Source organism: Bombus affinis, chromosome 8, assembly GCF_024516045.1.
Source record: "Bombus affinis isolate iyBomAffi1 chromosome 8, iyBomAffi1.2, whole genome shotgun sequence".
NCBI classification, from domain to species: Eukaryota; Metazoa; Arthropoda; class Insecta; order Hymenoptera; family Apidae; genus Bombus; species Bombus affinis.
The window spans coordinates 10,907,154-10,919,800 of NC_066351.1; the positions used below are offsets into that span (position 1 = coordinate 10,907,154).

Consider the following 12,647-nt stretch of genomic DNA (forward strand, 5'->3'; position numbering starts at 1 on the left):
TCGTCGCTTCTAATAAACGTGGCCGTTGCAATAATTTTCGACCGTAATAAGTTTCGATAGCGCCAGATAGCTCGGGCACACGCCTATCGTTCTTCTTTCGCCGCGGTTCGACCCCCTTTTCGCCCTGCTGACACAATACGATTCATTCATCATCCTTTTGTTCCATTTTTTGATACGCTTCCAGCGGTCTTGGCGCATAACCGATTTACAATATATACATATTTATGAGCGGAATATTTGTATAGCTGGAAAGAGTCGGCCAGAGTTATTCGAGCAATGTTCCAACTAGACTCGCGGAAGTCGTGGATAAAACTAGAACTCCCTATCTCGTCGTGTTCCTCGAGTTTTTTTACCACGCGATATCGAGATTCAACTGGAATCGTACGTGCGCGCGCGCACGGATACGCTTCCTCCCTCGCTCTTCGCTCTACGCTAAAATTAATGTATTCAAATTGACCACGGGAGAATAAATGGCTCGCTCGGCTTTATCCGATCTTAAAGGATAAACGGAACTGACGCTTCGTAAAATACAAGACGCGTTGTTAGTTCGCAATCGCTAATGAATTGCATCGCGTTCGCTTTCGGTATAACGACGCGTGTTCCCGTTCCATACGGATCGACGTGTCTCTATTTCCTCGTGTAACATGTAAATTACGCGGTAGACAGACGCGCGAGACAGTGGAGGAGACGGAAAACAAGGCGATAGGAAACGATCACGCGTGCTTATTTTCTCTATAGTACCATTCGTTGCGTGACCATTCCGATTAGGCTACCGACTGTATTTCGGCGACTGTTATATCTACATGTAAGCCGTGTACACGTGCACACACACACGGTACCGGGATGCACGCAATGGAGCTGCATTGATTCGCAGATATAGAAGCCCCCAGGCTCAGGGCGGAGGTCATGGGTAATGGAGTGCACCGTCACGTTGCTATGGGAAATTCAGGATTACCGGGGTAAACGATGGAGCCGACACGAGGAGAATAGGACATATTTCGCGAGTTTGCTAGTTTACGGGTGACGTGGGTCACTGATGGTTTTCTCGTTGAATTAAAACGCCGGTATTTATGCGGACGGACTCTGCCCCGTCAATTTCGTCTTGCGAGGCAATCTAGACGTTGCGACGATACATCTTCTTGCCCAATATGTTTCCAAGAGATGTTCGCTTGGAATTCCGAAGAAAATCCTCGTGAAAATAATTCCGTTTCGAAAATAGAATCGACGATTTATCTTTCGAGCTTCTCGCAAAGATATATACATATGTACATGCCGAGATGATTAAACCGAAGGACGAGTGCACGCGATTCGCGTTCGCGGATCGAGCACGTACGTTTCCTAGCGGTCACTTTCCGTTCGGCGATTACATTCGTTGCTAATTATTACCGTCCAAGCACCCGCAATTTTGTCGATTACGTACGCTCTAACGTAACTCGTCTCATTACCGAGAATCTGCTGCCTACGCTTCCTCCTATCTTCCTGTATGTCATTGTTCGCGATTTTTTTAATCGAAACTGAACAATTAAGCAGGGAAAGACCGAAGTTTCTCCTTTTCTCGCTCTCTGTTCTATCGTTTTGACTTCTACTTGAAGACGTTTTCAACGTTATAATGGAAACGTCGGCGTATCCCGACCGAACGTAGAATGTGCGTATAAGAGGAAAAAAAAAAGAGAACAACACGACATCAAGCATGAATCCGTTTATACGAATCAATTTACATGGTTAAGTAATCGATGGAATCGACTTGCCATTGCTTTGATCGCTGCTTTTCCCCCAGTGTGCAGCTCTCTGTTGGAATTATTTTGCGCGTTAACTCTTTCGATATGCGCGCGTACGACGACGCGCGAGACGACGAAAGTATCAGCCAGTCAAAGAGCGGAATAAAAAACCGGCACTCTCGTATTATACGGGTGCAGCAGAGCGTGTCTTCGTCACGTTGCCGTATTTAAACATTGACGGAAGCAAAAGGGAGCACGCGTTGCATTATACGAATCGACGCGATCGACCGATTTTATAAGCACGCGAAACGGCTGTTTCCATCCCTAGCATCTGCCCATATTAAGTCGCTTTGTTTGTATATACCCGTATCGTCGGCCCATCTACTTACTTACGTTGCTGGGGAAAAGTTCGAGTACTCGTCGTCGATGAGATTCGACATCGACGATTCTTTATTATTTATCTTTAATAAATATGCTCTTTATCGTATCGATAAATATTTCTCGAGCCGTCCCAAACAGTCGATAATGCCCCCAGCGAGCCCCCCCGTGTCGGTTCAGTACAATGCCGCGTATTGTTATCGCGATGTCCATTTAAATACTCACAACGACTCGCGACTAATCGAACTAGAGCGCCGTGAAAAAAGTTCTCCATTTTGTTTATATCGCTCGATACCGCGACCATGCACGGTCGCCAAGATAAGATTTGTATGCAGAAAGTGACGACAAAGTTCTCTTTGTAATCGAGTATCGGCGTGTTCGTGTGCGTGTGCACGTGCTAACGCGTGACGATCCATCGCGCGCAAGCTTACGATCCCTTCGACCATCGTTGTCTTCGAACCGATCGATCGATCGATCGATCGATCGATCTACCATCGGTACCTACATTAAGGATGCCGCTTTTGTTGGCGATCACGATCTGGGAGGTTGTTCGGGGCGTGTCGTTTAGGCGTTTAGACCATGCGTATAATTCTGTTCTCGGTGCGTTTCCTCCCATCTGGCTAAGCGAGTTTTTGTCGTAGCTTTTATTTCAGCAGCTACGAGACTCGAGCCGCGCATAGTTGAAAGTTATCAAGCAAGGTTCGCGCAATAGAGATATTTAATAACGTGCGTGGAGCGCGCGTGAAAAGCGCGCCGCGCCTCTTTCGACCTGATTTAAAACATACCACCGGCTCGCGCCAAAAGGAAACGCGATTCTTGCCGCAACATCGACAACGTCGGATATCTAAGGATTTCTTCGCTCTCACGATGCACACCTACCAACGTGAAATCGAGAATGCCTCTTAAAACGTTCTCTCGCCTCTCGGTATAATCCACGCTAGGAAAATCTACTGGAACGGAACGCCATATCGTTCATCGTTCTCTTGGATGCACCAGAAATACTTTTTAGTTTTTAAGTTTACCCATTAACATCGTTGCTCCGCAAATCGCACGTCTATCCCGCTTGACGTATCCGTATCTATAGAAGATATTAAATACAACGAAAAGAAAAGAAAAAAAAAAATATTTCGTGCGTTTGCGGAACAAAACGAAAACGTTGAAAATAAACGGTAAACCAGAGAAACGATTATGGACCCGTCGATTGAAATTTAATCCCTCTCCCTCGTAGCTGTACAACGAGAAAGGGTCTATCATTTGGCTTTGCGATGGGGAATCGATCGGTCCTTTTGTGCCTAAAATGCAGGGCGAAGGGTTGGTACGGTGTTGGTACTGTGACCTTGAACAGGATACCCGGAGCAGGGCGCCTGCGCGGCCGAATTCGATCATCCCACGTCCGGGGATCCTTGTATCGCACCACCTCTCCCCGCGTGTCCCCTCTTTTACCATGGAAAGTCGCTTTTCACTTTCACGTCCCTTTCTTCCCTTTCAAGTACACGCGCGGCCCTTTCATGTGACTCGAGTAGCGGGAGGCCCTTGGTGCGCGCGAGAGCACGTGCGTACGCACTTGAGCGTATCGCATGCAGCGCTTTCACGATAAGAGCGAGAGTAAAGACTGATCGTAAAGAATGAAATCTTATTCTAGTATCGTCAGCATTGACATTTACGACGCGGGAAAAGGGGACGAGATTTTCGATTCGTCCTCCTTCTCCGCGATTCTCGGGTATAGAAGAAAGAAGAAAGAGTCACGTCTCTCCATCCCCCTCTTTTCACCAAAGGATTTTCGCCCATTGAATTTCCGTGGAAGCGAATAAGTTTATCCTGAGGCCCGATTCGTTTTATCACCGATTTATTTTTACGCGTTCGAGTCGATGGAATTTTTACCTATTCCGGATCTTTGAGTCATCAAACGGAGGATCTACGTCCGACGCGAACGATCGTCGGGAATTGAACGTTTTGCAAACAAGACACGTGGCTTTCAACGGTACACGACATCGGTCCAGCTCGATTTAGTCACGAACGACAGCGCGAATGGTGTCTCTACTTTTTTTTCAAGCGTGACTTTTATATCAGCTATTTAATCGGGATCTTTATTCCATCGTCTGCTTAGAAACTGCAGATACGTTCGCTCCGAGACTTTATCGCAGCTGGTCCTAGATAAGAATAAGCCCGAGTTGACAGACCGATTGTAATTCGATGATAATTTTTAATTAATCGTTCGAACGTATTCCGAACGTACTCTGCGCGCTAAGTCGACGATTACTTTACACTGTAAGAGAGAAGTAAAAAAGAAAGGAGGAAATTAAACGAACGAAGATTAAATTGCGTGGACAATCTTGGTTTTACTTGATAAAGTCGTCAACCTTTGTCACCAACCAGACTGTAGAATTTCGATAATGTTCAGCCCAGCCGTGTATTAGCTTTAGTCGATAATCCAACGGAAAAATCGTGCGCTCGATGGAACGGAGGTCTGTTTCCACTCGAAGTGAAATAAGACGAGATCCCGCGAGCGTGAGAAGCTTGTAAGCCGAGAGTAGAGAATGGTCGAGGAATTTCCACGAAGCCTCTTCGATCGCTCGGCAAGCCCGGGGTCCGGTAGTCGTTATGTACATTGGTGGCTCGCATAAAGGCCACGGAAAGAGCCGAAACGAGACGGAAGGGACCGAAGTGTAACGCCGACGGTCGAGCACGAGCAACCCTCGGCAGGCTGCGACTGCTATGGCTATTGACCGAACTTGGCGGACCGGCCGGTCAGCTGTGCGCCGAGCCGCCGGAGATATTTTCTCTGGCAGGAAATCGTCCGCGTAGATGTATGATTCGCGGCCGGTGGCAACGGCAAAGAAAAGCCTGCCGGAGAGAACGGAGTCGTCGAGTGTGTCGGACGAGATCCGTGGAAAAGTTTGACGCTTCGGCAACGATCGGCGAATGTGGAAAGGCAGAAGAAACCCAGAGAGACGATATCGGACAGCTAGACAGAGAGTCCGTGCCAAATATCGTAGTATGTGACCGGTGATTGGACAAGAAATTCGTGGTGCGACTTAACGCTGTGTATACTTTGGGAAATCATCAAAGAACACTGACTGATCTCTCGCGACTTTGGCGACCGCGATCGAGTGAAAGCCGAAAACTTGGAAACGTTCTCCTTATGCTTGTGAATGATGGAATGAACTTGCACGGAGTAGGAGGACGTCGGTGTGTCACGAAAAAGAGCAGAAGAAATATAGAGGAGAAAAAGGGGAAGAAGTTGAAGACTTGGCCCGCGGTTGGTAGTCGGCACGTAGACCGGCTGTACTCGGCCAGCAGACGAGAGTGAAACAGAGAAGCGAAAGAGAGCAAGGGAACGAAACGCGAGAGAAAGAAACAATAGTAGCGAGGGTAGAAAAAGAGAGGGCGACGAAAAGAGTGAAGGAACGAACGGTGGTCGGGAAAGAGAAAGAGTATATCGCAGAGGAAAAAGACAGACGTATAGATAGGTGTCGTGCACATACGTGCAGAAAGTGACGTGTGTACCGTCGTCGTGTGTGCAGGTGTGCGCGTGGTGCAGGCTGCCGGTGCAAAAAGTGCAGTGCCCAGTGGACTTTTCCATCTCGTGCGTGCGCTGTTTCTGCGAGTAGGCACGTATATGCCGGTGTTCCGGTGTGGACTGATCGGAGAACGAATAGGACGGTAAGAGAGTTCGATACTATGATTTTCTTATGCCAGAAGCTCGATTAATGAAAGAAAAGTCTCGTTCCAAGTGCATCGTAGATTTTCGCAGTATTGTCGAAATTCGGCTGTGTCATTTTGTAGGAATTGCAAAATCGAGAAGCAAGAATCTTTTAGTATCGATTTAAAAAGCCTACTTGAATCGTTTGTCTCGACAGAACGGTCTATCAAGGAGAAAAGGATATACGTGTGGCGACAAAAGAAACGAGGTAATAAGATCGTCCGTGACGAACTGCTTTACCGACAGACCCGTTGACTCACTGCTGGTAAGGTGGCTCCATAGTGATCTATCGTCGAGGAAGAACGCCAGGCAGACCGAGGAGACGCAGCAGTCGCGGATTACTGGTGGTCGTGATAAGGGCAACCGCGGATGTGTTCCGTTTTGTGATCGACGATTTTTGCGCGGATCGTTTGAATCAACGTCTACTGTTTATTACACAAAGAACGAAGAATATGGAAACGTTGTTAATTGGTTTTATCGTACGGTCGATGACCGACTGTGAGAATTAAAAAAGGAAGAGAAGTCGCCAGATTCTCGCGCAACGTTACGTGTGACTTGGTGAACTCATGAGATTAGCTGAGCACGTTTCTACCATGAACGACTGCTCCTCTGTTCGTCCCTCGCCGCAACTCGAGAACTACTTTGTAACTATATCTAACTCGTCTTGAATTAACGCACGCTATCAAGACGGCAGACAGAAGCCGGTTGTTTTACCGCAATTAACGACGACGATCGAAGGTTACGAAGATCCAGAGCACCAAGAACGTCCTTTTCTCGCGCTCTCTATCTCTCCATCTCGATCTTGAAAAGGCAGTGATCGATATCCCACGAGAGACTAAGAGGTTAGAAGAAGTAACACAAAAAGGGCAACAAAGCAACGAATAAACGTTAACGGGCACGTTTGCTTTGGTAGGCAGAAATAATCGGAGATCGTGGCGCGCGCATGTCGTTCGATCCGCGACCGATTCGATCTAAAGCGTGCGCGAGCAGAAAATCTTGTTCGACCGCATTGGTAAAATAATTCGATCTAATTGACGAAGGGAACCGCTTTAAGGTCATCCGGACTTGCTCCCTCGAATAACCCACGAGGATCTCTCTTCTCTCGTCTATACAGGCTCGCGGGACTACGTTGAAAATCGTTCGGTGTCGTTGCTTGACGAAACCGGTTTCGTTCGGCTCGGCGAATCTCGGCGTTTATACAAAGGTCGTGTGTGCGCGCACGAGAGAGAGTGGTAGGAGTGAGATTTATGGAAAACGAATTTACACGAGGTCACACCCACGGGAGCGACTCTCTCTCTCTCTCTCTCTCTCTCTCTCTCTGTTTTTTTTATTTTCTCTTCTTTATCTGTGGTGTCCATCTATTTCCACTTGGAGAGTATATTAATAATAAAGGACGAAGTTGAGGAATGCAGCTTGATTCACGTCATTGGATCACGTCGTTGGATCACGTCGACCGAGAAGAAGTTACCCATTGGAAATTCGACGGACCTTCTCTCCCTCCTTTACGCTCTCTATCTCTTTTCATGCTAATAACGAGTGGAATCTTTCCTTCTCAAAGATATCGACGTGTTCGACGATAAGCTAACCATCGAATACGAAACGACACGTTTCTCCGCAGCTGATTGGCAATTAACATTGCGGCGATTGGACAGAGCCGGTTTTCAGCGACGGCTAGAAGAAGCCCTTCGAATAGAACACAGAGAAAATCGAGGATCGCGTGTTATCGTTTGGCCGTGAGAAAAAAGAAGGGACATACCGGCGAATCGACGAATCACGACCTACTCTACTACTACGTCTGTCTCGGACGAATATCCGATCGCTGAATTACTCTCTGACGCGTATCTGAAAAAGAAAACGAAAGAAAAGAAGAAAGTGTGCAGCGCAGCACAATCACGGGTACGTTGGTGGCGGCGACATGCGAATGACCTTGAAACGCGACTCGACCGAAACGATCACGTTTTTAACACGCGAGAATCTGACAACGACGACGAGAACGTTACCGTCTCGGAGGACAGTGGAGACAGGAGAGTAAGTAAAGTAAGTAGTTTGTGTGTGTTCCGTGAGACGGAACCGAAAGGCGGAACCTCGAGAGGAAACCTCGCCAGAGGCAGACGAGGCGAACGCGAAGGCGACGATGACGGGCGACTCGCGTCGATCGAGGGAGGCTCAGGACTCGCCGGAAAGTAGCAACTCGAAATCGACAGCGTCAGTGGAAGCGTTTAATAAAACCTAGTCGTGGCTGGAGCTTTGATGATCGTGATCGGCCTCAGCGATGAAGCGGGCGTCGAGTGCATCCGCCGCAGCTGCTGCGACCGCTGCTGCCTCGCAGGTGCAGCCTGCGGTCAGCTTACACGGCAGGATACACGATCTCTTTAGCCCGATAACGACGGCGAGCTACGCGGACAAGGAGGAATACGAGAAGCTCGCCGAAACCAAGTTCAGGACAGACACGACCAAAGTATTGCCCAAGGGAAACCCGAACGATGACACTAAAGCTAAATCCACGGCCATGTCGCGGCTCTTAGCCGTCGATTCTGACAATTACATGCTTCGCAAAGGCGCCACCTCGGCGAACGCCGCCGTCGCCTCGACGTCCGCCGTCTCCGCGACGATCGTGCCGCCAACCTCGGTACCGAACGCCTCCACCTCGATCGCCCCAAATCTGCAACTACATCCCAGACAGATACAACCGCCGCGTAATTTTCACGCCAACCTTCTCGCCATTAACAGCAACGGAGCCTACGGTGATCTTCAAAGTACCATTACGATCAGCGCGGCGACGAGTCCCGCCAACTCTACCAAATCTCTGCCCACCAACGAGCCATCGTCACCCCCAGAACCAGTCAGACCTAAAGGAAGTGCCGCGTTGTCCTTGCTCAAACGATACTCCGTTAACCAGCAACAAACCCACTCTGTCAATAATACCACTTCCTCCTCTTGTTCCGCAAATTTCACGAACGTTCCCGTAATCCGAAAACAACAAGTTTTGAAGTCATCGTTGACCGCCTTTGTGGACGAGTTTCGATCCGATCCAACGTTGAAAAGCACGTCGAAGGAATTGCTCGAAAGTTCAGAGGAGTTCGCGCGTCTTTGGCCGAGCGGGCTGTTTCCTTGCGCTAGAACAGCGTCGTTCCATCAATATCTGTGTTCGTGCGAGAATCTTCTGCGGCAACAAAACGGCGAAACGTCGATGAACGGTGTCGCGTACGATCTAGTGACAGAGAATGGCGTCTATTCGAATTCAATCGGTCACGAGGGCTTCGGTGGTGATAGCGGGCAGCGTGTCCTTGACAAGGGCACTGGAGCCGGCCGTGAGCCGGCTGCTATGCGTAATCTATGCTGTTGCATGTGCGGTTCTCTATGTCCTCCAGAGTGCCATGCGTGCTTCCACGTGGTCTGCTCGGAGCACAGCGGGCAGCACCTCTGCCAATGGAGTAGCAAGGGTCACGCGCTACCGGGCCAGGTTCTCGACAAGGACAAGGTCAGTACGATCTTTTGTTTTCCCGCTTCAACTACATTTCTTTTTTATACTTTTTATCTCTTCTCTCTTTCCTTTCCTTTTGTTGCCAACACGTGACGAATGTCGCTGATAAATCACCGATCGGAGTAAAGTTGCTCTTATCCGTGAACAAATATCACGCTACACGTTCGACCATTTTTTTTTTGTTGCACGGATGCCTATCGTTTGAAAGAGAAAGTTAAGAAGCAAAGGATGTCGTTCATTTTCGCGCTCAGAGATCGCCGACGTGATTTATTTGGAATTTGAAATTGTTTGGAAACGAATTTAATTACTCGAAAGCTACACGCTTTCGTTAAATGGCTTTTCGTCTACTCGTCGGCAACCAATTCTGTTTACAATCAAAGTTCGGGTATACGATCACGACGACGATTTTCTCTGGTTCTCGTCGCGAGCAAGGTCACGTTCATGATTTAATCGTTCCGTATTCTACTTAAAATAGTGTCGGTTCGGTGTATTTAAGCGACCATGTGTTGTTTCGAGAGAACGGAGGAATGCTTTTGTTCGAGGCTCGCGGTGCACGGTAGCTGAAACGCGCTGGTTTACAAGGAAAATTGTTTATCGTGCTGCTGTTACTCGGAGGTGAACCAACTGGTTCCACGTTTGAATTTATCTCCGTAACTCTGTTTAATTTGCATAAATCGCAGACACATAATCGCCACCGTTTCCGAGCATTCGAGGTCTGCTTTGAACACGCGCTTTCCCCTTTACTCGTCTCCTGTCTGTTCAGAACATGACTTTGTACACAAACACTAGCCGGGTTTCGTTATCAGAGCGAAACCTTCTCGAGATTCGATGGCGTAACGACCTAAATCGTAACGCTGCTGCTGCTGCTGCTGCTGTCTCTGCATAAAATTTCGAAAAAAGAATCAGATCGCTCGGTGCTCCCGCGTGAGACCTCTTCATTTTTTTTTTGTCGTTGATCTTCGTCGTCACTGAGTTTATCTATAACTTTCCACGTGCAGAGGTTCCAGACGACGCGACGGCGAACGATCAGGCTAACGATCTAATCTACATTGTTAATTATAGAGTACTACACGCTTTCCGGCAATTTCTCTGTTTACGAATCCAGGTAAACACTCGAGTAGCAACGTGTTCTAATCTACACGTACACCACCCAACAAGACGATATTTTGGCATGGTAATTTCCGACCTGGCGCCAAAGCCAAAGAAAAGACGCGTTCGTTCACTTAATCGTGCACACGTAGCTCTTGTTTCGTCCAACACTCAGTCTACGTTCTTTTAACTAAATTTTCAGATTTACGCAATTCCCCTCGAGGTATACGAAACGAGCTCCATTTACGGCGCGGTTTTTTTCACCGTTTATCGTTTACATTCGATTATATCGCGCAGCTCTAAACAAAGTAGTAATTTAAAGATGAAAATCGTTCGCGTAACGATCGAAGCGTATTCACCGCGTGAATATTCGCAGGAGATAAATGGGCTCGCGACTGTTCTTGAGTGGGTGATACGCTCTGTTATCTCGTTCGTGTCGTCACGACCGTAGACTTAAGGTTACGAGAGAAGGTTACGTTTTCTTTTCCCCTTAGTTTTTACGCTTTCGTTTTATCGGAGCATTCTCGATATTGGCGCTCGCGCTCGTCCCTCGTCCTCTTTCTGTTGCGCCAGTCCTATCTAATCTGAGTTTCTGGTCGCGTGGTAGACGCGCTCGCAGCCACGCTCGCCTCCGCCAACAGCATCCTCACGATTGTGCTCACCGATCCCAGGGATAAACGATATATCTTCTGTAGTGTTTTTCATTGAAATTGTAATTTGGCTTTTGTGCAAGTGGTATACTTACCTCGATGTTTGGTCGCAACTGTAGAAAGGACGACGAAAAACGAGGAGCTAGGTAAGCGTCTTCTGTCGCCGTGTCTGATCATAGAGAGGACGAATCTACTTACTCGCTTTCTCGGTGCTTTCTCGTACGGTAAACGGTATGAGGAATAAAAGAATTCGTATTAACCCTCTATAACGCGATAGCTACACCATTTTTAAAATTTTAAATAGATTCATGCTGTTTTTCGAAAATTTTTTAATTTTAGTATCCCAGTGTTTATGTAACTCTTTGGAAATCAAATATTCAACTCGATTTGCGTATCATTTTATTATTATACCATCGCACTAGCGCTAAATCATTCGTACGATAACTACTACTCCTGAAGAGAAGAATTTTAACGGATTATAACTTCTTTCTCCAAATGAAATTCTATTTACCGAAACGGAATTCCAGCTATAGAAGGTTAACGTTTATTTTTGGCATGGATTAAAAGTAATTTAATTAATTCATTATTCGAATATTTTTACGGACGATTTTTAATATCTACGACTAGTGGAATAATAATGATCGGAATTTTCTGCAAGATATTATCTGTTCTATTCGCACAAGAATTCTTGACCGAGAAAATATTTTTAAATGGGAAAACGCGTCATCAAGATTTATCGGTGTGGAATTTGCGGTGAACGATTACCAGAACCTTACGTAATAATTCCATTCGTGAGAAAGATGATTAATTGTATTTGTGAATATTGGTCGTGGCCCATGCGCGTGAGAATTTTACTTGTGTAAGAGTTTTCCTCCTGAGTTTTGCACCTGAATTGGGGCTTCTGTCGAGTTCCTGGTACATATCTGGAAAGAACCGTTTGACCGGTATCACGCTTCTTCCAACAGCCCGTAAGCGAGTGGACGTCCCTAAACGTCGTCGAATGGATGGCTGCTCTAAATCTCTACCGCTATGCGGATGTTTTCAAGTCTAAGGACGTCAAGGGGAGCGATCTTCCTTTTCTGGACCGGGATAAGCTGATGGTAAGTGGATTTTTAAGCTTCATCTTTTTCACTCCTTTAAAATCTTTTTCTACGTTTACTCTTTTTCTTCTATTTAATCGTTTATTTTTCGTAACAGTTAAAAGATTCGGTCGTTCGTCGTTGCTAGCTGGATCGGGAATATCTCAGATCGTTGAAAACCGATAAAGTTTCTCGTTGAGAAACGAAGGTAAAGGGAGTTGTCGGCCGCGAATTTTTGCCTGGTTTTGCTTGTTTCAAGTCAGAGAACCGTGTCGGGAACGGAATCAACCACGGTGGGAGATCGAAAATTCTTTGGCTAGTACTCAAAGGCGATGACCTCGACTCAAGAGTATCTGGACGACGTTTTCCTTGGCCCGTTGACCCTGTAATTGCCCTGTAGCGTCTGCTCTACAGCACAGTCGACTCTTTATAGTTTCGTCCTCCCTTCCTCCAGTTTCTTTTTTCTTTTCCTATCTTTCTTTCTTTTCTTTTTCTTTTTTTCTTTTATCGATTATCGAGAGTACTTGAATGCTTTCTCGTTATCTT

The 12,647-nt window shown here is 46.9% G+C and overlaps 1 protein-coding gene across 7 annotated transcripts in view; it reads left to right on the forward strand.

The window, feature by feature from the left end:
- The window catches only part of LOC126919609 (phosphatidylinositol 3-kinase regulatory subunit gamma), a 36,906-nt gene that overhangs the window by 7,355 nt on the left and 16,904 nt on the right, over positions 1 to 12,647 (forward strand). For 2 of the 7 annotated variants that reach the window (XR_007711718.1, XM_050729034.1), the window contains exons 1-2: positions 583 to 9,280; positions 11,988 to 12,122. Coding sequence is in view for 6 of the 7 variants with exons in the window: in XM_050729034.1 (XP_050584991.1) it covers positions 8,072 to 9,280; positions 11,988 to 12,122 (1,344 nt within the window). In the remaining variant the exon portion in view is untranslated. Of the gene's footprint in view, positions 1 to 578; positions 9,281 to 10,255; positions 11,169 to 11,987; positions 12,123 to 12,647 lie in introns of those variants that run through there. The other 5 variants (XM_050729035.1, XM_050729037.1, XM_050729039.1 and 2 more) reach the window with 5 other exon arrangements.